Consider the following 26,988-nt stretch of genomic DNA (forward strand, 5'->3'; position numbering starts at 1 on the left):
GGTAATGTGGACTCAAAGTAGAATTGACAGTTCTGTACTTCTTATATTTTCTTGAACATTTAATATTCGTAGATTATATTGTCTGTCTTGTTCTCCAAATGTAGTGGGGTAGTTTGTTTGGGAGATATCTGGTGAACTAGAGGAGTATAGTTGCAATTGCTTTGGCGTTATCCTGTATTTTGATCTCATTATCTGATACCCTCATTGAAAGAGACGCAATGTTCCTTTGAATATACTTTTAGTCTGGACAGTTAGTCAGTATTTAGATGTATCGCTTTAATTTCTTCCAAGATTTGGTAGTTGGAGGGGAAGCAGTTTGTTTTTGCTTGGATCCGTTGACGTTGGCTTCATTTCCATTGTGACACTTGTAGAATTGACGTTAGTAAAATATTACCTAATTATTGATGATGAGTAGAGACAAGGCCCAAAGGTAGTGTCAATCAGTGGAATCCCGAGTACTGTGGTATCCAAGGAGGATAGAATACATTAAAAGCCGCATTTATTGCCTTGACTATAATTAGTTAGTTACTATTTGTATTTGAAACAGTTGTTTAATATGAGGCCTCAAAGAGTCAAGATGTTAAATATTGCGAAGCAAGTCTTTGAGGAAAACGTGTAGGCTTATATAATTCCTCAATGTTAAGCAGCTGGTAACCAAGTTTATTATACAGCAGAAGCATCCCTTTGAGGCACACAAATTAATATCCTTTAAGAGGGAGCCAGAATGGAAAGGAAGTAGGCATGGCCAATAAAACTCTTGTCAACAGACCCAACTCTTCACATGAAGCAACTGCTGTGTGAGGCAAGGAAAACCGATAGAGCATGTCAGAGGCAAACTCCACTGCACTTTGCAAGGAAAATGCACGAAAACATCACTGCACTTTTTCGGCGTTATCAGCAACCAGCCAGTCAGAAAAGAAAGCAGAAACCTTGCACCAGCACTTGTCGTCCAGCAGGTAAAGAACGGAGACTACTGGAAAGCGGCCATCTTTGTTCTTGCGTGCTACCACCTCAGTGGGTCATTTTTACAGTGGAGCAAGGTGGCACTCTGCTGTAGAAAACATGTTGGTTTAACCAATTTTAAATGAGGTGGTTGGACCACATGTTTGGCAAGATCAGAGAACCACTGATGACCTTTGTTAATGAGGGATTTTTACCAGTCGCACATGCATTTCATTGTAATGTTGCGGACATGCTCTGAAACTAAAGAAACTAAAGAAACATTGAATAAAGTGAAGCAAATAAAAAATTCAAGTAGTCATCTGTACTGGACAGTTACATAACATTTTGGGGCTCCACACTATGCCAAAATAGGTCCATATATTCAATGCTTCCCTAAGTATCACCTTACCTCTGGTGTTAGCCAATGCTAAACTGACAAAGAACATTAGCAACAGAAGGCGGCACAGTCAAACAGGAAGCATCCTAAGGGACCGTATTGGATTGGATTGACATTTATAGAGTGCACAAATGCTGAGGCGTCTTGGCGCTGGGGCGAGAAAGTGAGGGAAGGACCAATGTCAACAGAACCGACACCTTAAGTCTTTGGGAACACCCAAGTTTTTATTAGCCCCTCCGCCATAGAGTGTCTTATGAGCCAGACATAGGGCCTTAAATTCTAGACGCTGCTGTATTGGAAGCCAATGCAGTGACTTAATGGCATCTGATGTAGGGTGACCTTTGGGAATGTTCAACAGTAGCCGCACCGCAGCATTTTGAATAGACTGCAATTTAGACTTCTGTGCCTTAGCAATGCCTAAGAATAGGGCATTGCAGTGGTCTAGCCAGGATAGACCTAGGGCCACTACCACAGTTTTCCTTAACTCCAATGGAATAAAAGGAAATACATTCCTAAGTAACATAGAAGCAGGTGGAGGTTACGCGGTTAATCTGGGCCACAAAGCCCAGCTGTTCATCGACTGTGATCCCCAAGTTCTTGACTTTGGAGGATAGTATAGGACATATGGCAGCCTCTGATGGCCACCAGGTAGGGTCCCACAGGGACGGGCCGCCACCAAACTCCATCACCTCTGTCTTATCCATATTAATTTTCAGATAGTTGTTACTCATCCAGCTCATGATGGGAGTCAGATATGCATGGAAACTCGCAGACGCCACCTGATGTGATACAGAGAAGATAATCTGTGTATCGTCTGCGTAAGATACAAACGAGAACCCATGCTGTCTGATGAGAATGGCAAGAGGGGTGATATAGATGTTGAATAGAGTTGAAGACAGTGCCGATCCCTGTGGGACACCGCATGGCAGGAGGAATGTTTCAGACTGTAGATTTTCCCAATACAAAGTCTGTTCCCTGTCCTCTAGAAAAGATGATAGAAGGGACAGAGCCGCCTCCCCAATTCCCACCGCCTTCAGCCGCTGCACTAACACCGTGTGATTCACAGTGTCAAATGCAGCGAATAGGTTGAGGAGGATGAGGATCGCTCTCCCCCACATCCACCTGTCTCCGAATATCCTCTGTTGCCATGACTAGCGAGGTCTCAGTCGAATGGCCTGACCGAAATCCATGCTGACTTACATCCAGCAGATTTTTGGTGTCTAGATAGGTCGACAGCTCCTGATTTATTGACCTCTCAAGAATCTTGGCAGCAATCGGCAGACAAGAGATAGGTCAATAATTCTTGGGCTCCAGTTGATCAAGCTGGGGTTTCTTGAGAATTGGTCTAAAACAGGCTTTTTTCCAGACTAGCGGGTACATCCCAGATTGTATCACTTGATTTAGGATGGGAGTTAAGTGGCTACTAACAGCCCCAGACACCAAGAGCATGACCATAGACGGACACGGATCCCTCTGGGATCCTGATTTAGTAAATAGGACCCGCACCCAGCAGGGGGGCACCCATCGACACAACATCGGAAAGGATAACATGGTAAAGTGGGGCAAGAAAGGAAACACCATGACTGACCACAAACCAAAATCACCCCCACCAGCGCCATCACCAGAAACCCCAGAGGGAAACCAGAAGAACATGGAACCAGTGGGTAAAGACCAGAGAGAGGAACAGGCACAGCCGGAGACTGACCGCTCTAGGGAAACATCAGAAGGGAAACAGAAAAAAGACCCCAGAGACAAAGCCAATGAGGAACCAGGGAACACAGCTGCGCATGCCCCCAGAACTCTGGCCACCAGGGAAAATACTCAGGCCACCAGGAGGAAAACCAACCTGGCCCAGGAACAGAAAAAGGTAGAACCTGCGGCTGGACGAGAGACCACAGAAGGGGCACCAAGACACCATGAAAACAGAACACAGTGTCAACCCCCTCCAAACCGGGCGTACTGCTGTCGAAAAAGAAGCAACTAGCAAGGCAACCAGAGAAGTAAGATCAAAATCCCCAACCCCGAGAAGTCCCTTAGTTTGCTGGTTGGGTGCGGGGTTCTATTTTTACTGTAGTCCTCTATACCCCCTGAGAAGAAGAGACAGGGGCTGGAACCACACATGAGGAAAAAAGGGGACAACCATCATAAATCCACCTCAGGCCAGAAAACACTAGAATGACCAACTCCAGAAAGAGAAGAGAACATCCCTCTCCCACATTCCCAGAAAGGAGGGACAGGAAAGAATGCCATGATGGCCAGGAGCAACGGGTGGCCATTTAACACCCGCTGCAAAACGCCCGTCACCGGAAAAGGATAGCATACCGACCACCCACCGTGGAGACCACCCTTAACCCTAAGCCAGGTGTACGGGTGGACCGAGAGGTGGCAGCAGCATGCTGAATCCCAGAAACGCCGGTGGAAGGCCATCCCCGGCTCGAAGCATCAAAAGTCCTCAGGAAAATGATTGCCTCAAAACAACACAGGGACCAACAGCATGCAAAACACAGCCACCTGCACAAACATGACCATCAAGGGGAAGGGGAGGGCAAACAACTCTATCCCAGAGAAAGAAAAGGGCCCCAACAAAGCCCCTGGACATCAAACCACCATGACAAAACCAACACAGGTGCAAGACTGCCATGGATGATCCAGCAGAAGAAGCAGCTGTACCCAGGAAGACCAATAATGCCAGGCAACCCCCCCCCTAACCTGCAGTACAACATATCCAGGGCAAAAGAGAAGCCCATACCTGGCACAAACAGCACCGTCAGGGACTGAAGAAGTTCCTCAGCGACACAAGGGAAGAAGAAGAAGAGGTCACTGCTCAATTGACAAAATGGAGAACCGCCACACTCCAAGACCCAACAGGGTCCGTGGGAATGGTGTCCACAGAAACAAACACCACGACCATCCTCCACTAACACACCTCAATGCCGTGGGAACAGATGAACGAAGAGGCATGGGCAAAGGCACACAACACAGGCAATTGGAAATAAACCACAAACTCCTGCAAAACCACAGCCAGAAAGACCATGCCCAGCCCAATGGGACGGAGGACTACAGTAAAAATGGAACCCCGCACCCAAACAGCAAACAAATGGACTGCAGAGGAGCAACCCCATCAGACCTAAAAGAAACCAACAAAAATGCCACTCCAAGAAACACAGAGAGCACCACTAGGAAATTAACCTGTGTCCCAGGAGGACCGTGACACCAGAGACACAAGCTTGAGCTATGGGGACACAGCCCCTGCAACAGAGAGCCCCTGCGCCCCAAGGAGAGTCAGCCACACAATAGAGTGTCCAAAAGGGGGCCCATAGACAAACAAGTGGCCAACCATCCAACAGACATGGGATAAGGCAGTCAGCCAGAACCAACACAATCCAAGTGCCCTGCAATGAAAGCCATGAGCAGGACAACGTGGGCGGGAACAGACGAAAGTACCCAGGAACCATCCAGCAGGACCCCAAACATGTGAAGGGACCACCAGAGCCAAAGAAAGTACTCCAAGACTGCCACAAAACACAATCTAAGTCTCGTGCAACAGGACTTCCAGGCAAGGCTGCATAGAACTGCCAGGCATAACCAAAGCATGCAGGGCAAAGGCAATGGGACAAAAGGAGGCACCAAACACTCCAAAGAACTGTCAAGGAAGGAAGAGGCTCAGATGGCTCTACTTCCATGATATGGAATGTCCTGAGTGCGGTGCCATCTGACTTTAGTCTACAGCACCTGGCATTCCCAGGCAGTCTCCTACCCAGGTACTAACCAGGCTCAACACTGCTGAACTTCAGAGATTAGATGAGATCAGGTACTTTCACGGTGGTATGGTGGTAGGCTCCATGCTATAGCAAAGCACACATCCGCAGTAATCACAGGAACAAACACCCACTGAATTGGCAAACACTCGACGTAAACAACGTCGTGACTGTCAGTGAAGCATACCCACCTTGCATCGAGGCGGCCACTGGCACATTCAGAGCGTGCACACCACTTGCCAACAAGAAACATACCCCCAGGACCGCCCGCAAATGGTAACCATCACCCGCAACAAGCCACACCCACACACCGCCAACAGGAAGCCAAGGAGTGAAAAGAAGAGGTCAGACTGTACCGACCCCGTAGGGCGTGAGGACACACCAGGTAGACAACATCTAAGAACAGACGAGATGAGGTGCTGACAGGGTGGTAAGGCCACAGGCTCAACACCCAAGACTCAACGGCAAGTCCGCTCAAGCAGGACAAGACCGACAGAGCGCGCGTCAATCAATGCACATCAGTCGACCTAAGAGAAAAGCTGAAACACAGTGCCCACTAGAAGAAGAGGTCACCCCAGCATGCCCAGTACACCTCGACCCCAGGGACACCACAGTCTGCTACAACAGGACCTCGATCCCACTTACCACAAAAACAGGAAACAGCACTCGGACAGTGCAGAAACGAAAAAACAGGATGCGTTGTAGGTTGACTTCCTCTTTAAGGAGGAACACGATTTCAGCCATGTGGAGGGATGGGAAACTAGTAGACTGACTTTATTTTGCTTGGAGTTTCTGTGGGAGCCTAAAGCTCATTATGTAATTACTGAGGCGAGGAAGATGGACGAGGAGGTAATCCTCGTTAGATTTAGAATCTTTGACGTGGTTTCCCCAGGCATTTTGTCTCTACCTTCTATATTTTTGATGCTGTGCTGGATTTCGTTTTTGGCTGGCTTAGATGCTTTGCGTACTTTGCCATTGCTGATCACTGTTACTCTCCTTGCGTAATTTGTTATTACAACTGGTTCTCCCTGATTGGCACATTTGATTTACTGGTAAGTCCCTAGTAAAGTGCACTGAGTGTGCCAGAGCCTGTATATCAAATGCTACCAGTGGGCCTGCAGCACTGATTGTGCCACCCACATGAGTAGCCCTGAAAAGGTATCTCAGTCCTGCCACTTCACTGTCTGTGTGCAGTTGTCATGTCATGTCAGCCTGGCAAGTGCAACCATTTGCTAGGCCTTAACCTTCCCTTTTCTTTCATGTAAGACACCCTCAGGTTGGCCCCAAGTACCCCCATGGGCAGGGCGCTGTGAATGTGAAAGGTAGGACATGTACTGGTGTGTGTGACATGTCCTGATAGTGAAATACTGCCAACTTAGTTTTTCACTATTGAAAGGCTATCTGTCCCATAGAAAAGTATGAAGATACTTTGTAACATTTTACAAGTCTAACTTCCCATAGGGACAGGATAAAAGGATAAAGTTTAGGCTGTCTGAACTCAGAATTTAATAACACATCTTTCAGTAAAGATGTTTTTTAAATTTTGTGTGCCTCTGCAGTTTGTAGATTGACTGTCTGGTTTTGGAGTGACAGGGGCTGGGGATGAGCATTCACTTTAGACAGCCACTGAGGAGGGGTGGGGTGTGCCTGGCCCTTCCTGGATGACTCAGAGCTGAGCTGTATGGGGCTTGGCTGCATTTAGAGTAGTGGGGGGAGTTTTCTTTGCACCTGAATAGGGCCTGTCTCCCTTGCAGTATGCTGTCTCCACCCCTGTGGTCATACTGCACCAGTGAGGACAGAACCGCTTTGGACTGAGCTCAGAGACCCTTACACAAAGAAGAACAAAGACAAAATGGGTTACTAGTAATGTACCTTAAACCCCAGAACTTTAGATTACTTCTGGACTCAAGAGGAACATTCTTTACTGAAAAACCTTGCTTGAAGAAGAATCTCTAAGGGCCTGTATGTGCTGGCCTCCTGTTCTCAAGTCTCGGGGACACAAAGACTTCACCCCAGATCCCCTGAACTCTATTGCTGAGAGTTCTGACCTGCCAGGAGGTGGCTATTACAGGTTTGGGTCTCTGGAGGCTGTTCCTGCTGTTAGGAGCTGGAAGCAACTTAAAAGAAGAAAGAAAAGCAATTGACGCTGCTGTGACCTGCACTGAGGCCAGGGGCACCACTCGTGAAGTGCACGACGCACCGCCCGGCCTGCCCTGCAGCTTCATTGCCCTTCGACACCTGCCCATGCCTACAGTTATCGGGATTCCCAACGCCAGCTCACACCGACTCCGTCACCGCCTGCACCTGCTTCCTATTATTGCGGCACTGATGACTGCGGAGGGTGACTCCACGAACTCAGCGACTTAGCATTGCCTCACTGGAACCGACGCCTCACCGCCGACACCACTGACTGCCCCAGTCCTGGATTCGACATGTCACCTCCTTGCAGACACAACACCTCTCCTCCCCGTGGGAACCAGGGAGCCGGCCTCGACCTCGGCATATACACCTCACCTCCATGACATCGTGCGTCATCATAGACTTTGTTATCCAAAGGTACTGTTTGTTTGGGGGTCCATGTGACTCCATGCCCGAGGCTGCGTACCTCGCAGTCGGTGCCGTACATTGGATTTATTGCTGTCATGACATTGTAATAGCCCCACGTGGAGCTATTTGTTTTCTACAAGCTTTATTTTGAGAATAACTGTTTTGAAGTGCTATTTTACTACATGTATGTTGGATTTTTGTCGTTTTGGTCTTGTTGAGTTTAGATAAAGATAGTTTATTTTTCTAAACTGGTGTGGTGTCCATTTGTGGTGTTATCACTGTGTTACTGTGTGTTTTGAGTACAAATACTTTACACATTGCCTTTGGGATAAGCCTGTCTGCATGTGCCAAGCTACCAAGGGGGTGAGCAGGAGTTATCTAAAGTGTGTACCCCCCTTACCCTGACTAGAAGCAAGGATCCCTATTTGGACAAAGGTGCATTCCTCTGCCAACTAGAGACCCCTTGTTCCAACAATCCTCAAACCAACAGGGATTCGGCATTAGGTTTTGATTAGGCTAGAATATTCCACAGGTAAGTTGACCACCCACTGTCATCTGAACTTGTTCAGATCTTCTGTTGTCCCCAAGCACAACTAACAGTTAACTTGATTCTATGGGTGCTATTGTCTGTGACTTTAATACAGTCCCCCTGAAGAGGCCCCCCTAGTTTATGTCATTTAGCAAGGGTTATGTTTATGACCTCATATTAGAGGAATGACAGACTTTTATGTGACATCCCCATTCAACTTTGAAGCATAATCCTAATATCTTCCCATCATGTTCTTGACAGTGACATTGTGTGGATATGAGAAATTAATACAACTTTCATATAATGAGACACAACATGAGGCTGACTTTACTTTCATTAAGGAATTCCAAGGTTCACAGAATTTGTTTTGTGTAAAAAGCAGATTTCATTTACAAGCAGCTAGTGTCTTGACTGACACAGCTTCCGTATCATTATCACATTGCAGTGGCCAGTACCTGTGATGTGAATGTGATATTCCTCCTTGAAGATACTTTGAAAGTGAGGCAGTTTTAGTTGCATGTGAGCAGTGGTCAAGCCAGGTAAATTCATATCAACGTCACCCATAAAATGTGGAAATTCCCAGTCCTGGAAGAAGACGCAAATGTCACAAAAAATACTGACACACTAAGAAACGCAATCCAATCTCTATTGCATACGTTGCAAGGATATTTTGAAATGTAGCATTGCAATTCACACCATGATTTATGTTGTAAAGCAATCACTAAATAATGTACATATTCAAAACTATATTTAGCGATATACACATTTACAGAGAAACTCAACAGAAATACCTAAACAGCATTTAAGTAAGGTTAGATTGGCTTCTATGATGGCTCTACAATGTACATTCCACAATGATTAACTTTAAAATTGATTGCATACACACCCTTCATGGACTTGCATTAACCCAACTGTAAACGGAACACCAACATTTTACCTTTCCTTGATCCTTAACCTAACCTTTATTCCAAACAATAAATCAAACATTGTAAATCAATGGAAACACAAGATAATGGAAAATGTCATGAGAAAGCAAATGGCAAAGCTTCAATAATAAAACCAAAAATATAAAAAATTATTAATGAAAATGAAAAGTAAAAATTGCAGCATCAACGGAAACCAGAAGACTGTTGAGAAATTATTGAAACCAATGCTAAGGCAGTGATTTTGAATTTAGCCGACAAAGTACTCTGTCAAATACACAACGTTGTACTCTTTCTGCCAAAACGTTCATTTGTCCACCCTGCTTAGGGAGGAGAGGATTGTCAGTCTTCCATTGATTGAGCCCCATTTGACTTTGTGAACTAAAAGCTACTTCTGATAGCCTCATGGAGTAGGGGCACTCTATTTAGAGTGGACGCTCCGATGTTTTTTTTTCTGTCCATCACCACCAGGAAATACCTGATAGTGATGGGCAGAAAAAAATAATGACCTCCTCACCTGTAGGAAAACTCCCAGGGTGTGGGGGTCATTCATCTTTATTTGTTTTTCAATAACAAACTCCCACTTTTGGAGTTTGTTTTTGAAAAAATAAATGTTAAATGTTTGTTAGACAGCCATCAGAACCAATCACAGTTGTTTACCAAACCTTTTGAACCCTGAAGGAAAAAACAGTGATGGTAGTTACTTTCAATGTACAGAGATGACTGCTCTGCCTGCAGGTATCTTTAAATATGATGGCCTACATCAAGTCAGTGGATGTCAGTGGATGTTAATTCCGCTGCTGCCCTGATGGAAGGTACTTTGTCTTCCAGGGGCTGGTTGTTAGGTCTGATAAGTTCTCAATTATGTCCCTCAAATGAACAACGGGAAACTCTTTAAGCGCCTATCACCTACTGAGGAAGGGGAAAATGATTGTGTATATGGTTGTATCCTAGAAGAAACCTATGAAACTCTTAGGTAGCGAGAAGGTACCTACTTATCCTGTCATGCTAGTGGCAAATAACAAGGGGTGCAATTATCCTCAGGTGCTCCCCACCCACTTGGAGAGACAGTTAATGTCATACACTCACCCTTGTGGATCCAGTTTTTGATTCTCCAGGAGTGGCAACTCATTAAAGCCCACCGTTGCCATTAGCATACACATAGACCTCGTACAAATTTGCAATGAGGCATATTGGCACATAGGTCACATCACAAAGTGTATTCCCATTAGAAGAATCTCCTAAAGAAGGCTTCTATCAGTACGAAATCCGTCAAAACTGGGACTTTAAGCATTAAATGGCCACCTCTATGTGTGTTATGCATGCAAACCGTACCTTTCACTCAGACTTATAAAAATCCTTTTTTCCATTTACTGGTCACCAAACAAGCTTTATTTCCATGAAACTGTCCAATGATTTTCACTTCATCATCTACACAGACCTACTTGCTGCTAGATCAAATTTTTCTTCCAACTCCAAATGGCACAGTTATAAAATGTTATCCATTTTTTCTGGAAAGGTACAGCATCAACTTGTGTTGATGTTCTCCCCAAATTCTACAGTGACCATTTTATTACAAACATTTGGTATTTGGTAATGCAATTAATAAAGGTAACTTAGTAACTGAACTTGTGAAAATATTAGTAGGCAAACCTGTGGAAAAATGTATGCATAATTGGGGACATTAGACAATTCTCGCTAGCACTCACTCAAAATGCTCTAGCACCTACCATCATGAGTAATGGCACTACCCCTGTTGATTTCGACAACCCTCATGTGTTTGGATTACTTGGAACAACCCTAGTCTACATGAGCTGGAAAATGTATCCTGACCTGATCCCCTGCTGCAATGTCACAAGATTTAGTCTTGTGTGCAATGGCACTGCATAATTTGGCCTTGTCCTGATGAAACTTCACACTGTGACTCACCTTACCTATGTCAACCAGGCTGTTACTATATCTACCTTGAGGGAATTTCTTTCTTCAACACCAAGTACACAAACTGGAGACAGAGAGTCTTCTTTTCAGCAGCAGAAAGGAGCTAACTCCAGTCATCAAGTTAAGTCAGATCCTATATGCCCATAACCTTTCCCTGATGGTTACTGCCACAAGATTAGGGTTTGAAAGGGCACGTTGGACGTTATCCTTGAGATAATGATTAAACTGCTTCACCAGGCCATGACCCTTGGGCTCATAAATTGCAGTGGTAATGTGTGAAACGCCGTTTAACACCAGGAAATGGGACTTGTCAGTGGGTGTAAATTGCACCCCATTGTCTGTGACAAGGGTTTTGGAGAAACCTTCTTTAATAAACACTTCCATAAGAAAATCTAATGCTTCCAAAGTAGTAGCCCTTTCTACAAACTAGACTTAAGGGCATTTACTAAGGGCAAATTTTATATTCACAGGCAACCACCTAAATGGTCAAGCAGTATCAAGCCCTAGCATTTGCTACATATTTTGATGCCATGGCACCAGTAGCATGGGGAAACATTGTTTCTGAAGTTCTTGTCACAGTTTGCACACAGACACCACATTCGTTAATAAAGCATTTGGCCTCCACATCCATACTGGGCAACAAAAATTTAATTCTCAACACATTCTTCAATGCCGATGTGCCCATGAGGGCACATCTTTAATATTTTGTCTGCTTACCCCGTCTGCAGGGGCACATTTGTGCTTGTGGAAAAATGTATTCTGAGCCACACAGGATATTTGGAAAAAGCAAATATAGGGCTCTCACAACATTCCTCTCTGGTGGCTATTTATCCCAAACACTTCCTAACCTCATCTTACTTGTCCTCAGTGCACCAGAGGACTTCAAGCAATGTGCTACTTGGTGGAGCACAAACATCCTCAACGAAAGGTACCAAATGCAGCTCATCCTTATAACACACATCCATGTCATTCTCTGTTCAGGAACATACAAAACATCAAAACAGTATCCCTGCAACTTGCAACACAATATCGCTATGTGGGCAGCTGAAAACAAACCTCCTCCAGTGGATACAATACGTACAAGAGGTTTGTGATCCATTTGAAAAGTAAGCTTGTTACCTCAAATAAAGTGTCTAAAGTCATTGATAGCCCATACACAGGTGAAAAGTCTTGTTCAATTACTGTATATTGCTTCTCTTTATCACTCAATGGCTGAAAGGTGTACGCCAATACCTGATCTTTGGGAAAGGACTGCACCCAATCCATAGGATCTCACATCTCCAGTAATGACACAAGCCTTTCCAACAGAAAGCAGTCTGAAGATGAGAGCTATCACAATCTGTTCCTTAATGTAGACAAATGCTTCCTGTTGTTCTGAACCAAGCACATTTCACCCCTTGCATAAATGTTTTCTCATGGATACTATTATACAAAATCTCTCACAATAGTGTTTCCTTACTGTCTGGTGACGGTGCATCCCTTATGGCCTGGATCAAGTGTTCCGTGAGAACAGGCCCTTGCTCAGAGATAGTGTGCCCCAAATACTCAACTTGAGTAGAGAATATGGGGAAAGAACTATATACTGCACCATCAATCTGCAACACATAACATGGAATATATCAGAATGTTCTTTCATGTTTCAATTGTACGTGACTTCACTAATCCTAAATCCTGCGAAACTAGGGACATCTCCTCTCAGACACTATGTGACAATATCTCTTCCTTCTTTATACAAAAGGTTGAACAGATTTATCAAAACATCCCTCTCCAATATCTCCATCCCTGTTTCTGCTGTAGCTCCATCTTACTCTACAAGTGTAAATTCTTTGACAAATTTTCCCAATATCACCATTACCGAAGTACAATTACTTCTGGAATGTACCAGATCCGGATCCCCCCTTGACATCATTCCAGCTAAAATTACCTCTAAATTTGCGGCTCAGCTTGCTCCTTCTCTATGCTCTATTATCAATCGCTCTTTGAAATCTGCCAGTCTCCCACAAAGGTGGAAACATGCCCAAATTATTCCCATCCGTAAAAATCTAAAAATTTCCCCTGATGAATTGTCTAATTATCGTCCGATTTCTTTGCTTCCTCTACAGAGCAAGATCACTGAAAAACACATTAATAAGCACTTATCTGCTTTTCTTGAGTCCTCCTGTGCTCTTGATGTTTCTCAGTCAGGATTTTGTGCTAAACATAGCACAGAGACTGCTTTAGTGGAGGTAACGGACAATATTAGAATGGCTCTGGATCAAGGTCAAGCAGCACTCTTGGTGCTGCTTGACCTTTCAGCAGCATTCGATACTATTTCTCATCGAATCCTGTTGTGCAGATTACAGGAGCTTGGGATCAAAGGACCTGCATTGAAGTGGCTGTCAGACTTTCTGCCCAACCGAACTCAGGCAGTGACATTGGGTTCCTTTTCTTCTGCTCCCTCACAGGTTACCAGGGGTGTCCCCCAGGGCTCATGCTTGAGCCCTACTTTGTTTAACATCTATGTGACCCCCCTGGCTAAACTTATGAGGGATTTGGGGTTTAACCCTATCTCTTATGCAGATGATACCAAACTCCTCCTCACCTTTGACAATGCTTAGGTTATGTCACTGCCTACAACAGATACTCGTCTGTCTCAAATCATGGGATGCATGGTTGTCTAGGAGTTATGTCATTGTGACCTTTAGGAGTAACGACTTGTGAATCTTATTCATCCTTGATTGGTTAAATTGTTTCTCGTGAGCACACGAGTGAGCATGCACTTGTAAAGCCATATGCTACGATTTTTCTCATGCCTCGTACTGTTGTAGGCAGTGACATAACCTAAGCATTTTAGCGCGCTATTTTTAATTTCTTTTCACATTCATCTCCCATGTAGTTGATCTTCCTTTTGGGGAGACTAGTTTTATGGTATTTTGAATCCAGGACGCCAAATATTCACATCCAGCATCCATATGGGTTCCTGTGCTGTACCTGGATTACTGAGCAGACCCGCCTCAGTTACCATCACAGCACACATGAGATTGTGGGTTGTGTTTGGGTTTTTTTGGTGTGCCTCCCCCGTTTTTGGGTTGTCATTTTCGCCAATATACTGGTAACCGTTATTACGGCTCCTTGTAAATAGCTTTTATTCATTGTCATTGCTTTTTTCTCTACCTTTCTCCCCTTTTTTCACTTGAGACCCTCCCTCATTTCAATAGACTGTTCAGACTATACATATCTTTCCCAATTGACAACTAGGGTCGAGCTTAGATTTTTTATCTTGTAAATACATAATTATGGTCATGTTAGGATACATATATGTTGTCTGTCTTTTATCATAGGTATCTTCATTTTTCTATATTTGCCTCACATATTGGACGAACCTTGAGTCAGACCGTCCTTCATTTTTCGTTCCAAACCGGATGTGGGTTCTTCAATGCATTATTTGGCCTTGTCAATTTGACATTTGTTTTTCTGACATGAAGTGAGTACTGTCTGATTGATTAACATGATTGTACTTTGACCTTTTACTCTTCAGCCAGGCCTTTGACTTAATCATGGACGTCTATATACTATGTTTGTCTCTTTAGATACATTGACCTCTGATCTTATTACTGTGGATATCTGCAATTGTGAGGAAACCGCAAGACAAAGAATAGTATATGAAGATACCTTTAACGTCACATCAATTTATTTGGTGTGTATACATTTCATATTCTCCCCTTACCCTTTTGTGCTTTGAGACACTTAAACATGATATTGACAAATAGCTTTTCTCCGCGACCATTTTCTATCCCCCCTCCACCCTCCCCATTTTAGAATTTATCAGTTATTTTGGTTTTCCCTTTCCCTTGGTCATCCCATCTCGTGCTTGTAGTTAACCTAACCATGCTTGGGTTGAGACATTTTGAGAGGAGTGCTCTAACACTAGAAATGTTTACTGACCATAAGCCCCATATAGATGGTTATACATATATTGATTTGATGTATTTTTGTCTAATATAAATTATTGTGTCATGCTGTAAACTCATAAATTTCTTCATGTAATGTTTCATCCCTAATATGTTATAATTGTATTTGTGTGGGTTTTGAATAACCTTTTAAAAACACTTGTAGATGCGTCTGTTCACACTTTGCACGGAACTCTTAGCACTATTATGTAATGTCTACTTGTGTCTTGTCCTCCTGTCAAAAAAAGTTTTCAATACGTTTTTGTATATATCTGTTACAGCCCTGAAGAAGTCCTTTGGTGGACGAAACGCGTCGGCTGTTCCGGCTGTTCTGGAAAACTTTGGGTTTTAACTGTAAAAATTACTGTAAAATAAAGAAGAATCTGTTGTGAAAACATAAAACTACTCAAGAATTTGAATTTGACTTAACTTACAGTGTTTAAGTGGTGCATTTGGTTTGGTGTTTGTAGATGCTCTCAACAGTTCCACTAACTCCAATGGATGTTAAGAAGCCAAAGTAGATTACATTCAGGGTGCAAGCAAGCAATGCCACTAGCGAGGTACAAGATCTATACTAAGTTCACATCTGTAGATATAACATGAACATTGAGAAGACACAGCTTCAGTATGTTAGTCTGATATCATCAAATAAACAGTTCTAGTGAAGCATAATATCTTTGTGTAAACAACAGAGAGGTGCATCCACTATCAGTAAACAGATTAAACAATCTTGCGCCATAAAACCAAGGGGCATACAACCCAAAGCCCCTACAACAACTCATGAAACATCTGTAATGAATCAAATAGCAAATATTTTGCCACTTCAACCTTTCACCAATGAGGTCTTATGGGCAGAAGTCAGCAAAAGGATGATGACACTCCTAGACCAAATCTTAGCTAAACTAACCCATATCAAACAATGACTGGCCAGCCTAATAACATCTAACGTACCTCCTCATTCTTTGACTGAATTCTCCAGAGCACATCCCTCACATATACCTACAGATTCATCCCCAACTCTCCCTAGTGAGGTCAGACTTATTCCATCTGCGCCACCACGGGCCAATACACCTACCACAGCTATTAGGGTTAGCGGGCCGTCCTCTATAATAGGAGGTTATGTAAATCCGCAAAGGGAGACACGAAACCACCAAGTTACGGCACCGGGGCCATATGTCATCAACTACTTTCATCAGAGAAGATTTTAAGGACCCCTCACCAGGCTCCAAGGCATTCGTCACCCCCCTGATGAAGATCTCATGGATGTTGGTACCCCAATAATTCTCCACCTACCACCGGAGGCCTCCCCCTTGGTATTGGTCCTGTCAAATGTTCCACCGCTTCGGGAAAACCAGCTGGAATCAATGTCACAATTGATGGACATAAGAAATCACTACCTGGAAAATAAAATCATCATGGCCAGGAGAGTGGGGTGGGTGAGTAGTTCTCCAAAGACAATGGGGGGGGGATTGTTTACTGATACATTTTAACAACCCTCATGTGGGTCATCTTGTGGGAGTTAATCTTCACAGGTCACCCTCTGGGAGTACTCAAATTACACCCTTACCACTGCATTACTTTTATAAACAGGTTGCAAATCCAGGAGCAGGGAACAGTGGTAGGCTCAGGGTAGGTCGTCTCCCCACTACATATGTGGATGGTTCCAACACTTCCCAGGGTGTGTGGCTACACAATAGAGTTGCTCCTCTTTCCGACCTAGAATCTTGCGACTGACCATCATCGGTAGAACAGCTATGTCAGCTAGTCTATCAAATGGAACTCAGAAAATATCTCGGACTGCCTCTACCCAGTGTAAACAAGGATAACAATATGATTACTTTAGCATCCTGGAACGTGTCAGGAATTGCCTGTAAAACAGATAATGAACAGTGGTTTAACCTGTGGCATTCCACTGAGATTATTTGTTTCCAGGAGACTTGGGCTAAGGAGCCGGTCTTTTTCCCTGGTTTTCACACTTTTCATACTCCTGCAGTGCCCTCTTCATCAGGCAGAGCAAAGGGGGGACTATTAACCATGATTTCTAATACCATTCTAGTCCAAATAAGGCAAGTTGGCTCCACAAATATCTACTTTCAGTTCTTTCTCCTTGAATTTAAAAAATGAGGGACCGGGGATCCTAATAAACTGTAACAACAATGAATTGGGCGAAATAAGAGTAAAGTAGCCGAAGATCTAATCAGGGAGCTAGGAAAAATTGTTCGAACTAAGAAAAAAGGCATACCACACATTACCTGGGTGTGGGATTTTATCACTCATTTATTTAAATACACTGAATCTAAGGTGTGTGGTATAATGGATCCCCTGGATAACCCCCTCACCCACTGTGCACATAATGAGTATGGGGACATCCTAAATAATTTCCTGTATTTAAGTGATCTGGTATAACTAACAATATAAAATCTGGCCAGATAGAGAAAACCTTTAGGCGGGGCACTCAGGAGTCAACAATTGACTTTATTTTAGCTTCCTCCACACTAAACAGTAAGGTGGTCCATCTAGAGAACATGTTTACACCATATAGCGACCACACTATCCTCCTTAGTTCCTTGGAGCTTCCTTGTAAGGCAAAAGATCATCAAAAGGTAGCAAACAATTTATTGTTATCCAAGAAAAATGGATACCAATTAAAATGGGCACAGGTAGAGAAGTTGAACCTGGGCAACAAGATACTAGCGCAAGTAAGGGAAGACATCGCACTTTGTCTGGCTGAGGAAACTCTGCTGTCACATTTAGTAATCCACTTTATAGCACTCCTTAAGAAATTAAAAGTGGCACTTATACATACTAAACTGCAGAATTTGAATCAAAAAAGAGGATGGTTTGATCATGAATGTTCGACATCAAGGGCAGCACTTAAGAAGGCCCTTAAAGCACAATGCAGAGACCCAGTGGAGCTCAAACTGTTGCACAGTAATTATAAACAGAAAGAAGGAGATAATGGAAAAGGCATGGGGCAATTTGGAGCAAGCTGCGACCTTGCGTAGCAGTAGGGACTTTTAGAGAGTCATAAACGCCCCTTATTTTAAGGATTCTAAGGATCCTTCTTTGGCTTCTCATGGAGACGAGGAGGACTGGGTGACGCATTTTGAAGGCATTTTTGGTCTCCGAAAATACTTCACCTCTAGCTCCGGCTGATCCTGATGAAACGCCATCAGGCTCCCTGAAATTTTCATTAACAGAGGTTTGGAGTGAGGGCAAGATAGCGTCCAAGATCTCGGACATGTGAGTGGCAAGCTTCCAGTTTCTCTCCCCTTTAAGTGTACAAATGAAAGTTTGAATGGCGAGGCTGCTGAGCGACCTTAAGACAAGCAAGTAAAGGTACCTCTGGTATAGGGAAAGATCTTCATTTGCGGCGGAATCGATCGAGTGGTGCGGCTGAGCTATACAGTATTCCCAGCAAGATCTGACGGCGACACAGTACTAGGAGTTGCCGGCAGAGAAATCGGCGACGGTGGAGAGAGGAGGAGTCCACCAACATTCAGGCCAAACAGTGAAGCAGCAGAGCAAACATGCCACCAAAAGCGGCTACAGGTGGAAACACTCGAGTGCTGGGGGAAACTGTTTCCGGCAGCAGAGTGGCTGTAACTGGGCGCGGTGCACCACAGCGCGCTATCGTGGAAGACACACAGAATAACCCGGACAGTGTTCTACAGGGAATTGTCAATAAGAGAGTCCCTCCGATTTTTGTTAAAAGGAGAGCCACTGCTTCTGCTGTTTCTAGTGTGTGTGCAGGAGGAACATCAAGAACACCAGGAACAGAAACAATAGTAGGAGGTGCAGGTGGTGACCCGATTGCTGTTGATATATCTCAATGGCAGCAATCTCTAGAAGGACATATCAATAGTTGGCTAGGTGCAACACAGGATAAGGGGGGCGCAGTCAAGGTTGAGGTAGCATCAAACTACGATTCGGCACTGGAGGACAGTAGTGTCAATGCATCTCGAGGGCAATCGACATTACAGAAGCATCCAAATAGCAGCATGGGAGAGGTACAAAAGAGGGGTGACGATGCTGTGGAGTCGCTGGCAGCAGCAACCCATGAAACAAATGTGTAAAATATTAGTGAGATAATGGAGAAAGTAAATGTTGAAGGGAGAAGGGATGGCATAGAATCAGAGGCTGAGGGTGTCCGAGATGCGGAGGAGCATGGTGGTGCTCATGGAGGTGCTGCCAAAGAGACTGACGCTTCTGAGAAATTTTGTTCACTGTCTGATCCCTCAGATACATCAGAGGAAGAAAATGCGGTGGATAGTAAATCAAAGTTCTATGAGGGCTCAGTATTGAGTACCAGTAGTGAGCAGAACAGTGCCTATCTTGATGAGGAGAACACAGATTTAATGACTGTCCGTAAAAAGACAGGAGTAACTAAGGAAAAGAAGCAGCTAATCCGCGAGAGGGCGAGCGTATTATGGGACTTCTCTTCTTTATTAGAGATGTCACCTGAAGGTGAAGGGATTGCTGAGTCAGTTGGGAGAGAGGCACTAAATAATCCAGATGAAGAAATATCACTGGGTTCAATATATCAGAGTGTTTTGGATCACAGAATGGAGACCCGTACAGAGAATTTACAAACCCACACTGCCTGCCGAAAATTACAGGATACTGTACGCAGGATTGCCAAAGCTTGTAATGAGTTTACGGAAAGAATTACAGAAGCACGGATTCCGGTTCTCGAGGATGAGATGGCTACCCAAAAAACGACGACTGCAGCTATGAGCTCACATAAGGAAGATGTGGATGCAAAGATTGATGATTTAGCAAATCGATTACGGCGTAATAATCTGCACATATTAGGGGTTCCAGAAGGAGCTGAAGGAAAAGACATTTGTAAATTTGTGGTGGACTTATTCAAAGAAGCATTTCCGGAGCTCACAATGTGGAACTGGGCCAATAAAATACAGAAGGCACATAGGTTTCCGTTTAAACAAGTTATTGCTAAAGATGGACAGGGGGCCATTAGACCCAGAGCGATATTGATATGCTTGAATAATTTTTTTGCACGACAGGCTGTATATGATCTGGCAAGGCCAGATCAGAAGAGGGAGTGGAAGGGTACGCAATTTTTTGACAGGCCTGATTTTTTTCATCGTACTGTGGAAAGGAGGTAGCAACTACGTCTAGTAATCTCACAATTCCAGGGCAAGGGGACGCAAGCCTTCCTATTAAATCCAGCCACGTTGAAAACTGTATGTAAGGGGCAAATACATTTTTTCACAACAGAAATACAGGTTAAGGAATACATGATGTCTATCTAAAGTGGAAATTGGTAGAGGCTTGGCATTAGAAGGTTTTTTTCTTAATGTTTAGATTAATGATTCATTACTAATCATGTAAGGGAACTTTGTGAATAATGATGCAGATAAAATACTGCTGAGTGGCTGGGTTCTCATGTTTAGGTGAGGTATGTCTGTTTTGGGTCGGGATTTTTTGATTTGGGTTGAGTCTTTGAAGAGGTAGAAATAATAATGTCTGGGGGGGGATATACTGGGTAGGCAGCTATTACTCCCCATCGCAGGGCCTTGGGCCCTTATGCCCGTTGTTTGGGGAGAGGGTGGGGGGGTGGGCACATGGTGGGTGGGGGTTTGGTGGCTCGGTGGAGGGTAGTGTGGGGGTGCTCTGGGAAGGGGTTGGGTGGGAGTGGGCAGGGGTGATTCAAAAAATCAATTTATAGCAAGGCTAATATGATTAATATGATTAGTATAGCGATGCTTGAGGTAATGATATACATAAGGCTTCTTTTAGGATAGATGCCAGCTAAAATGACAGATAGGGGGCTACGCATTTGTACGTTTAACGTTTGTGGGTTGAATAACGTGAATAAAAGGCAACGAGTAGCGGCTGACTTACGTTTGATGAAACCGGATATTTTTAATGTATACAAGAGACACACATACCCTGGAGCAAATGTAAGGTATTAAAAGAGTTTGGGTTTACACTGATTGTAGCAACTCGACAGTCCACTATGAATAGGGGTGTGGCGATTTCGGCTCGGCAAGGAATCTGTGGGACAGGGAGGAAATTGGCTGACAATTTTGGTAGGTGGGCCATAGCTGAGTGTATGGTAGGGGACACTAATGTAGTAATTTGCACAGTGTATGGATCCAACTTTGATGAGGCAGAAATATTGGAGCATTTAAATGTAGAATTAGCCATGAGGGACACTCTGTTGATATTATGTTGGGACTTTAACATCCATGTGGAAGGTCAGATGTGGGATGCTGACCATGAGAAATATACGGGTCGAAAACCCAGAGTTGTTAGGGCGCTGAGGCAACTTATAAAGTACCATGAATTGGTAGATGTGTGGACAGTTGTAAACCATTTGGATCCTGGCTATACGTTTTATTCATATCCACACCACAAATTAGTTAGGCTTGATTGTATCTCTATGTCTAGGATATTCATTTTGGGGGCAAAAATGCAGGTTTGGCCCAGGATCACAGCTGACCATGGCCCATTATTATTGGATCTTTTTAGTATTAGTCAATTGAAAGCTTGTAGGACCTTTACTCTTAATAGGAAACTTCTATTGGACAGCCAGTTTATGGATCATATGAAATCCTGGGCTGTACAATTCTTGGAGGTTAACAGAGGATCTACTTCCTATGCAATGGTTTGGGATGTGCTGAAAGCAGGGCTGCGAGGATAAACGCTTAGCTATGCGCTGGCTAAACAAAGGCAACACAGAACTTGATGCAGGGACATTTGGAGGATTTAAGGATAGGAGAGCAGGAACTTATACAGGAGATAAGAAAGGGAGAAGAAGGTAAGGAAATACAAACTAAGATTGCGTGTTGTAAAACTAAAATTAATAGGGTGTGGAGCAAGGAAATTGCTAGTCAGTATAAGGCGTATAAAAAGGAAAGGTATGAATATGGTGAAACTACAGGACGATGCTTGGCACAGAGGTTACGAGCCAAACAATCCTCACAAAAAATAATGACATTGGTAGACTCCATGGGGAACATAGCAGAAACTATGGAAGGAATTTTGAATGTATTTCACACTTTTTACAAAGCGTTGTATACACAAGATAAATTTAATGAGGATAATATAGAGATATTCCTTCAACAATTGGATTTAGTGGGCCTAGGACAAGTAGAGCAGGTATTATTGGATGCCCCGATAACTATGGCAGAGTTCGAGGAAGCAATAGGATCTATGGCAAGTGGGAAAGCAGCAGGGCCAGATAAACTGCCACTTGATCTTTATCAAATGCTTTTTCAAGTAATTAAGGAAGATATGTTGGCCACATTTCAAGAAGCGCAGTATGGGAATCCACCACCATCATGGGAAGAGGCCAATATAGTGGTTTTTAAAAAGAAAGACAACCCTCTGAATTGCTAGGGTCGTATAGACTGATTTCTTTGATAAATGCAGACGGCAAAATATATGCTAAAATTCTAGCAGCAAGGTTAGCGCAAGTAATCACTCCCTTGGTACACATACATCAGCATGTATTTATACCTGGCAGGAGCACGGGCAACCATTTAAACAGAGTAATCACGATGATAGATTATGATAATATACAACATAGCAGGTTAGGTTTGATCTTTTTAGATGCTGAAAAAGCATTTGCCCATGTTTCCAGGCCTTTCCTATGGGCTGCCATGCGTAAGATAGGGTTTGGTGTATGTTATATCAGGGCTATACAAATTATGTATAAATCTCCTCAAACTAAGATCTGTGTAATGGGTAGAGAGTCAGCTCCTGTGTATATTAGCAGGGGGACAAGACAGGGGTGTCCCTGTTCTCCATTACTATTTGCTTTATACATCAACCTGTTCCTGGTAATATTGGGAAAGAGTAACAGGATTATTTCAATGACCTGGGGACATTAGCAGGCGCGGGTGTTAGCCGATGCGGACGATATTGCGGTGGCGACATCAGATCCAGAACAAGCAGTTGCAGAGATAGAAAGTTTGGCCTATGCATTTGGGGAGGTGTCAGGATATAAATTGAATTAATCAAAAACTCATATTGTGTGTACTGAAGTAGCCTGCCTTGTAGATGTTCGGGTTACCGATGAAGCCATGTATCTGGGTATCAAAATAAGGATTTCATTGCAGGATGTTAATTGGGGAGGTATAGTCTCCTGGGCTCAACGACAACTGGATACGTTGGAATGCTTGCATCTCTCGTTGGTGGGGAGATGTAATGTACTCAAGATGTGTATCCTCCCCAAGGTCATGTATTATTTCAGGGCAGTTCCACTAGAGTTGACTAGAACACAATTATTGAAATTACAATCTATATGTGACAGGTTCCTATGAGGGTAAAGAAAGCTCGCCAAGCCTCTAAGTATATGATGTTACCACGGGATCGGGGGGATGGGCCGTGCCGAATTTTACATTTTACTATTATGTGTGTCTTTTGCTAAATATGCGGATATTGGTGACGGGAGAGGAAGCGACGCTGGCGGAAGTACCGACTATCTATCAAATGTTGTTGGGGACAGATGCTAGAAACTCCTTATTTAAGTTTTTGGAGCCAAGTTATTTCAAAAGAACGCGTTTTAAGGTTGCAGTGGCAGTATACAAGTCTTGGAAATTAGTTCGCAAGATGTAAGCTTTGAAGGGGCTATGTTACTATACTCCTATGAATTCTACGTCTATATTCCCTGCCATTTTTGGGGATTTAAGGATGGAGAGGTGGAGGGCTAAGGGGATTAGGCAATTAGGAGACTTATTTTTTTGGGGGGGGGGAGAACGTGTTTCATTTTCAGACTTAATGGATCGTTAGAATCTACAAAAAGATGCTTTTTTAAAATATTTATAAATTCTGGATTTTTTATTTAAACGTCATAAGCATGCGGGGATACCTCCTAACTCTGTAGTGGAGGCAATAAAAGGAAGGGCAAAGGTAGGCATATTATATGGTATGTTAATGGATACACAGCAGGATGATTTGGAGTTTCAAGAAAGAAAATGGCGTGTCCGACTAGGACAGGAAGGTGTGTATATGCAGCAATCAATCAATATTGCAGTTAACATTTTGTTGACAGCTAATCTGAGAGCTCAACAATATAAGACATTATTTAACCTATATCATTTATGATCGTATATGTCTTGTACAATTTAGGAGACATATAGAGATTCGTTTTTGTCTGAAATTACGGGGGTTGATGTATATATCTCCAAAGAGGTAATGCTAACAGGAGTGGGTGTAGCTATCCAACGGAGCCAATTATGTTATCCATTTGGATATCTTGTATTTATAGCAGTGGCAGTAGCACGATTATGTGTTGCTTCAGTATGGTTGCAGGAGGATGCCCTATCGTTTGAGATGAGGCGGGCCAAGTTCTATAACATTTTTAATTTGGAATATAGTCTTTATTGTTTGAAATCATTGAAGAGGAAAAAATTGGGGGTTCAGTTATGGGGGCCAATGATAGAACATATGGATTGAGAGATGCATTCAACTCGATAACTGCTCAGCTATCTTTTTTTCTGATGTCAAATCGGTATGTGTCTATTGTTGAAGATATAGCCCCTATACTGTAAATTTGTTAAATGTTTATGATTTTTGTTAGTGGGTATTTAAAATTATTTATGTAATTGATCAAGATTGATTTACTTGCTATGAATTGAATAAAAAAATAAAATAAAAAAAAGAAGAGGTTTGGAGTCTTGCCCACCAGGAAAAGCCCCGGGCCCTGATGGGATCCCAATAGATCTTTTCTAGCAGCATTATGACTTATGGTTCACCTTATTAACAAAGGTGTTCTATAAAATAGCAGCTGAGGGTCCCCCACCATCTTGAAATCAGAGTGTCATTGTCCCTATATACAAGAAAGGGGAACTACCACCCCATTTCCCTTCTGAATACCACTACAACGCTTATGGGCCGGCTTTTATTAGCCAGATTGGAGAACAGGGCCGAAGAAAATAACATACTGATGCAATCACAATATGGGTTCCAGAAGGGAAAGGGGATGGTGGACCAATGTTTAAATCTGTCACTCTGTATTGACAAGTATGCGAAACCGAAAGGGGGAAGAATCTATATGGCGTTTATGGACCTCTCTGACGCTTTCAATTGTGTTTCCCATCAAAAGTTGTGGGTTATGCTGGAAGAGATGGGGGTCGACCCATTGATAATTCGCTTCATCCACCAGTTATACGCCAATGCCTCTTCATCTGTTCGGTATAGTGCAAACGGGGAATTCACACTCCCATTTAAAATCGAGAGGGGAGTCAGGCAGGGCTGTGTCCTCACCCCATTTCTTTTTTCCAACTACACTAACGGGGTTGAGGCCGCCCTGTCTCGAGCTCCCTTGGACTTCTCTAGTTTTGATAACCGGCCCCTACCTATATTGGGGTATGCAGATGACGCGGTCCTGATTGCCCAGACAGGGGTGGCCTTACAGTCACTTATAGCAACGTATGCCCAATTTATCGCCTCATTAGACCTTAGAGTAAACGAAGCAAAAACATTCATTGTGATAGTAAGTGCCAGAGGAGAAGAAAAAAAAAAAAAACACTTCCAGCTGGCCTCAAAGAAACTTGAAGTGGTTGATTCCTTTTCTATTTGGCAAGACCCACTCCGGGAAAAACCTGGTTGTAGCTTCTGTTATGGAAAGGAGTTTGCAGGCTATTGAGGGCTTTGCTAGGAAACTGGCACCAGTCCTTTGGCTACGATTAAAAACATCTATCGTGCAAACTCAAAGGCAATGGTAACATATGGGGCGAGGGTGTGCGGGATGGTAAACGCTGACTCTCTCCAGCGAATGGAGGACACCTTTTTCAAAAATTGGTTATCCTTACCCCAATGACAATCAAACTATACTTTACATTTGGAATTGGGAGTTACCTTACCTGCTTGACTGCATTAGATTGGCCCCAATCCTGCTTTTGCTCCCGATTTGGCGCAGGTCCATGGTTAATTTAACACATCGCATAATTACTAGTTGCAACAAGTTGGACCACTGTAGCAGGATTGGTTGGCTTAGCTATGTAGAGGGTGAATTGATCGCAATTGGGCAGGGTAATTTATTCAGTGACCCCTCACTGTGTATAAAGGTTTCGAAGAGGCAAATCACCGAGCTGTACCTTCAAAGGAGCGACTTTCTCAGGAGGGAAAAAAAACACAAACAAAGGGCGGTAGCTGTTTACGATCTCATCCCCGCAAGATTCTGTGATGGCTTTTCATATCTTTCGTGCATTAATTTTGCTCACCACAAATTTATCTTATTACGTTTCCACCTGAACTACATCCCTCTGATGTTAGCCCACCCAGGTCGGAATTTCAAACACTCAGATTTGCCCCCTGCCCCTGTGACAATCATTCTCCCCAATCAGGCCTACACATACTGTTTTTTTGCAAGTTTTATTATACGGAAAGGAACACTTTTATCCTCCCAGTTTTAAAGAATCATAAATGTACTCCATGCAGGGTGGCACTGTTTTTTTTTTAAAGCACTTCATGATCCCTTTATGAGCTTCTCAGTAGCCTACTTTTTGTGGGCATGCATAAGAAGGCGAAAGAACTGGGACTTTCATAATTAAATTGCTCCATAATTGAAAACTTGTTTGCACTTCAAGGATTGGGGCCCCTAGTCATTGGAACAGTTTTTTGTGCATGGATGCCCTATACATCATTTTAAACTCTATATAATATTTGCAGTGATAGAGTCTGTTAGTGAAACTATCATTTTTGAAAATATTTTAAAATGTTTTAAACTGTTGTTTTTTGAAGATCTTTTTTAACACTGTATCATGACTTACTTGATAAAGTGATGCTTTTATGATCTGTTTTTATAAGAGATCGAATAAAGATTATGATGATGACAAAAAAAAGTGGGTAGCACAATCAGTGATGCAGGTGCACTGGTAGTATTTAATTTACAGGCCCTGGGTATGTGTAGTAATACTTTACTAGGGACTTACAAGTAGATGAAACATGCCAAGTAAAGGCCAATTCTACCATGTTTTAAGGGGAGAGCACAAGCACTTCTCCACTGATTAGCAGTGGTAAAGTGCACTGAGTTCTAAGGCCAATGAAA

The 26,988-nt window shown here is 43.3% G+C and overlaps 1 protein-coding gene across 1 annotated transcript in view; it reads right to left on the minus strand.

Annotated features, from left to right (window-relative positions):
* Positions 1-26,988, minus strand: part of TMEM117 (transmembrane protein 117) — a 1,887,095-nt gene that overhangs the window by 34,539 nt on the left and 1,825,568 nt on the right. The window contains exon 7 of the mRNA XM_085653044.1: positions 8,629-8,758. Coding sequence (XP_085509170.1) covers positions 8,629-8,758 — 130 coding nt within the window. The remainder of the gene's footprint in view (positions 1-8,628; positions 8,759-26,988) is intronic.

The sequence above is a fragment of the Triturus cristatus genome, chromosome 4_1 (genome assembly GCF_964204655.1).
Source record: "Triturus cristatus chromosome 4_1, aTriCri1.1, whole genome shotgun sequence".
NCBI classification, from domain to species: domain Eukaryota; kingdom Metazoa; phylum Chordata; class Amphibia; order Caudata; family Salamandridae; genus Triturus; species Triturus cristatus.